Genomic DNA, 5,000 nt, shown 5'->3' with positions numbered 1-5,000 from the left:
CTTCCTGTGTCTCTGTGTCTGGAGGACACGGAGCCCCCCCCCCCCGTCTCACTGGCCTCTGTGTGAATGGAAATGGTTAGTTTACTGCATCAGCCTAGAGAAAGTGAGAGATGTGTGGTGAGTAGGGGGGGGTAGAGGAGTGGAGTAGGACAGAGTGGAAGAGAGGAGGCGGCAGAGAAGGAGGGAGAGAGGGAGAGAGAGAGAGAGAGAGAGAGAGAGAGAGAGAGGGAGAGAGAGAGAGGGAGGGAGAGAGAGGGAGAGAGAGAGACAGACAGAGAGAGAGAGAGAGAAAGAGAGAGAGAGAGAGAGAGAGAGAGAGAGAGAGAGAGAGAATTTTTTTTTTGTGAACAGTGAACACTTGGTGAGTTGGTCATAGGGGACCTCTCCACAGCCCTGATTTAGTCATCACTCTCTAATCCCTGGGGTTTGGTACCCACACACAGATGCACGCACACTCCTTCCATTTCCCTACTGCTGGCAGAGTACCACAGGTAGCTGCTAGGCTGCAGTGGAAACCTTGAGCTTAATCAAAAATACTCTCTAAAATGGCTTCCTTTCGCTGCCGAAATGTATCCCCAGCAGGAAAGCCTTATTCAGCCTTCCAATTGGGCTCTTGTACGAGTATATGACTTGACTCTTGACTATCTAATCCTGTCAGAACAGAGCATAGAGGACAACGGTACTGCACAAGGTATCTGTGAAGACACACAGAGCTATTTTCTTTTCTCCCTGGCTGCCTTTCCTTTTGTCTCTACGGGTGATGTGCATGGCAGCCCCCGCACGTGAGGACTATACTGGAGATGAGGAAACACACACACACACACACACACACCGTCCGGCCCCTTATGGCGCTTCTCCACTACCGTCCCGTACCGTACCAGAACCTGTGCGCGGCGGCTGTGGCTCAGGAGGTAGAGCTGCCGTCTAATGATCTCAAGGTTGGCAGATCGGCGGTTGGAGGCCCCGGCTGGCCACATGTTGAAGTGTCCTTGGGCAAGACACTGAACCCCAAATTGCTCCCAGTGAGCGGGCCGGCGCCTTGCGTGGTAGCTTTCCGCCATTGGTGTGTGAATGTGTGTGTGTGAATGGGTGAATGAGAGGCCGTTGTAAAGCGCTTTGGATAAAGGCGCTATATAAGTACAGTCCATTTGTGCGCCCGCTTTGTTTTGCTTTCTCCACTGCCAACTGGGCCGTACTGGGCCGTAGTACCCGTACTGATGTTGGCTGCCCTTCCTGACTCGTCCTATCCGTGCTACGATGTGACACTGCAGACCGTTGATTGGTTTGATTAATAAGTGACACGTCATACAGCTGTTGTTTGCATTCTATTTGATACTCTTCAGCTGCAGCACCCCAGCTAAGTCTGATCATGGATGAGTGGTGGTATTTTCACTATAATGGGAATTAACATGGTGAAATGCATTCTTAGACATGACGTGGTTGTCATGATTACAAAGATGCCACTTGAAATGCATGAAACCCACGTTTATTTGTGTCTTACACACACGTCCGCCTAGTGTTTGACTGCCTGTAGCCCAGTCACGAATGGTCCCAGTACTGTAGCTTCAGACGGAACAATTTGGTTGTTATTGTGCTTGCTGTAGCAAGCCCACGATATGTTATTGCTCATATATATTTATTTTAATCCTGTTCTTTTACCAACTGCTAAGACAACAATATAGTAACCTAGCTACTTTAGCTAGCTAAAGATAAGCCCCCCAAATAATCTTACAACTTGTTTAGCAATTATATTACGATGTTTCTGTCGAACCCTGCAGTGTATCTCAGCAACGTAATGTAGCTAGCAAACAGAAGTGTTATTTTGATAAACTGGACACATTTTGGTGATATTTATGGTTACTTTCTCGCCGAAAAACATATTAAAACTTCATAAAATAACATGTTAACACACAAATAAAGCTTTTAGCCAATGGAGGGTTTAAAATGGAGTTTTTTTTTATTGAGGATTTAAAATCCCCGCTGCGGCCAGCGAAATGCATTCTTTTCTCGGAGGAGGCAGGTCTGTTGTGTATAATGGAGAAGCATTTCAGAAAATACGGTACGGATAAGATACAAACGCGTGCCGTCCTGTAACCGTCCCGGTCTGGTCAATGGAGAAGCGCTGTTACAAAACCCCAGACACACCTTGGGAGAGGACCACATCTGTCCACGGTTCTGTTCTGCATTTGAGGCTCCTGAGGAGGAGTTGTCATTCTGCTGTGTCGCTGTGTCGCTCCGTCAGTCAAATCACCAACACCCCTCCCCTCCCCCCCTCCCATTTCCTCCTCATTCCTTTTCATCCATCATCCCCCTCTCCTGCATGGCCTCCACCTGTCCCTGCCCTTCGGGAAACTCTCTGGACGTGTGTGTGTGTGTGTGTTCTCTTTTGTGCGTGGCAGCCATTTCGTGACGTTAGAATTATACGGTTCTATCTCCATTTTTGGTCGAAATTTTGTTTTTTTACGTAATCTGATCCATTAGGTGTTTATTAATGCCTGTGTGGTGTTATTTTTTAAATGTTGACATTTTCGAGTTAGTCATTCATAAAATACAAAGGTTCCATCTCACAAAACATAATGGAATGTAAAAACTTTGACGCTCAATATCTCTGAACTGCCCTAAACGGAGAGAGAACCTTATAATTCTAAGCTCACGGTTTGTGTGTGAAAATGGAGAGAACGTCGTTGCACACTGCGCTCACAGCAGCATAGGGAAACGCTGTGTTGTTGTCGCTGCAGAGACGACGCGTTTCTAAGGGGAATGAGGACAGGAGCAGCTCAGAGGGAAAGGAGGCAATGTCAGTGATGTAAAAACTGTGTACACACACACACACACACACGTCACACGCCATACAGTACAGACACCTCAAGACCCGTCATAACACCCACCACCACAAGAAATGCAGTTCAGACCAGCACCACTGACGTCATCCAACCCCGCCTCTCTTTTTCTCTCCCTCCCTCTTTGTCCTTGTCTGCTCCTCTCTTGTTCCTGTGCTGTCTCTTTCTTTCATCTTTTCTTCCTCTCTTTTGTTTACTATCTCTCTCTCCCATCTCTCTCTTTACCCCCCTTTTCTCACTGTCATCCTTCTTTCTTCCTCTCCTCCTCCCTGTGTTTCCCTCCCTCCCTCCCCTCCCTTCATACAGAGCCCTCAACGAACCCGTCCAATACCGGCGTGGTGGCGGGGGCTGTGATCGGCTCCCTGCTGGCCGTCCTCCTGGTCGCCGCCCTCGTCGCCGTCCTGGTGACCCGCAGCCGCCGGCAACAGCAGGGTTACCGCGGCAACGGTAACGGCAACGGCAACGACATCAAGTCCCGCATCTTCGGCGGCGGGAAGAAGTCGAGCAACAAGAACGGGGCCGGCGCCGCTGTTGCCGGCGGCAACAACAACGGCCCCATCTACGTGTACAACGAGAGCGCCGACCACCAGGGCCTGTCGGAGAAGACCAATCACCATCAGCCGCTGCACATGGGGGGGGGGCGGGGGGGTGGGGGGGAGGAGGTGGCGGCCACCACCCCCACCGCCCAGGACATCCTGCTGAGTGGCGAGCTGGACGAGGCGGAGAGGAGGAAGTTCGACGACCTGGAGGACGAGGGGGACGAGAGGTACGACCACTTCGGAGGGGGCGGGCCCATCCTGCAGCTCCGCCCCCCTCACGACGAGGAGGACGGCATGATGGGCCCCGGCGGTTACATCGACGACGACATGGAGTCCCAGAGGGACGGCTCGGTGATCTCGCGGACTGCTGTGTACGTGTAGAGGAGGAGAGAGAGAGAGAGAGAGAAGAAGGAAGGAAGGAAAGAAAGAGGGATGGAGAGAAGGAGGAGGTGAAATAAACTCCTTCCTCAAAACGATTCTGTGGTGTTAGGGGGGTTCTCACCCCTGGAAAAATAAATTAATACCAGTTTTATTTTATTTTTTTAATATATGACCACCAACCACAAAGCAGGAAGATTGACCTGAATGAACTGACTGGAGGGGAGGGGGGAGGGGGGGGGGGGGGTGGAATGTTCCAAACGGGGACGGTTTGGAGGACGAGGATGCTGTGGGACTGTGGTTTCTGTCTCCCAACAGAAAGAGAACTTTGATCCCTTGTTGTGTTGTCGACCAAAAAGTGAACGAATAATCATCAAACAATCTGGCTCCCGTCCGCTAGCATCGCGACCTTGACTTGACGGGTGGCTCCGGAATGGCGAGGACATTGTAGCAAGGAGAACGAGGAGAAAATGGCATCTCAATAGCACCTCGCTAGCCAAAAAAACCTCTCCTCCTGCTAACGTATTTACTATTGTTTCCACTAAACAACACACACCGTACAAAGTACAAATGGAACACCGTGTCACGGTGATGTGTTCTCCCTGCTTATTCTCAGCCGTCCTTTGGAGGACATCTTATTATTCTGTCGACAGCGTGTGTTTCTGCCTTGACAAGAAGGGAGGGAAAGTTTGCAGGGAAAAAGAAGTGGTCGATGTTGTCGAGGAAAGTAAATGTGTGAAACTCTTTAATCTTCTGCACTAGTCACTGCTGTGTCTGTCTCTCAATTCTTCTCTCTTTCTCTCTCTCTCCCTCCCTCTACCTGCACTGTAGTCATTCATGGGATTGTGCTGAAAGTAGAAACCCCATGGAAGGGAGGGAGGGAGCATTGCAGAAACGAGAAAGAGTTGAATGAAAGAAAGAGGAATTAAGACTGATGGGAGAGGGAGGGAAGTGAGTTTGAACCAAATCGCACGCACACTAGACAACAAACAAAAACAGAGAGAGGGAGAGGAGGAGGAGAAGGAGTGAGCGGTGTAAACAAGGCGAGATGGAGAGAGGGGGAGAGAGAGGGAGACAGTTGGAACAGCGTGGCAGTTTGGTCGTCTCAGGCCTCTCTTCAGAGTGCTCCTGACAAGAGGAGTTTGATTGGTAATGAGGCATGAAGTCACCCCGCTTAGACGGGACCAACAGCTTGCCACTGCTTATCGTTTATGACGTGGCCTTTTTCTCTCCTCTCTCTCTC

The 5,000-nt window shown here is 50.2% G+C and overlaps 1 protein-coding gene across 2 annotated transcripts in view; it reads left to right on the top strand.

Moving 5' to 3' along the window:
• The window catches only part of LOC308165954 (nectin-2), a 77,346-nt gene that overhangs the window by 40,024 nt on the left and 32,322 nt on the right, over nt 1-5,000 (top strand). The window contains exon 7 of one of the 2 annotated variants that reach the window (XM_080540162.1): nt 3,147-3,899. The exons of the other annotated variant lie outside the window; for it this stretch is intronic. Within the exon in view, the coding sequence (XP_080396288.1) occupies nt 3,147-3,760 (614 nt within the window). The 3' untranslated portion in view covers nt 3,761-3,899. Of the gene's footprint in view, nt 1-3,146; nt 3,900-5,000 lie in introns of those variants that run through there. 2 annotated transcript variants of the gene reach the window in all.

The sequence above is a fragment of the Nansenia antarctica genome (genome assembly GCF_963989245.1).
Source record: "Nansenia antarctica genome assembly, chromosome: 10".
In the NCBI taxonomy this organism is placed as follows: domain Eukaryota; kingdom Metazoa; phylum Chordata; class Actinopteri; order Argentiniformes; family Microstomatidae; genus Nansenia; species Nansenia antarctica.
The sequence above is the reverse complement of the archived record's forward strand: the minus strand, read 5'-3'. Positions and strand labels throughout refer to the sequence as shown.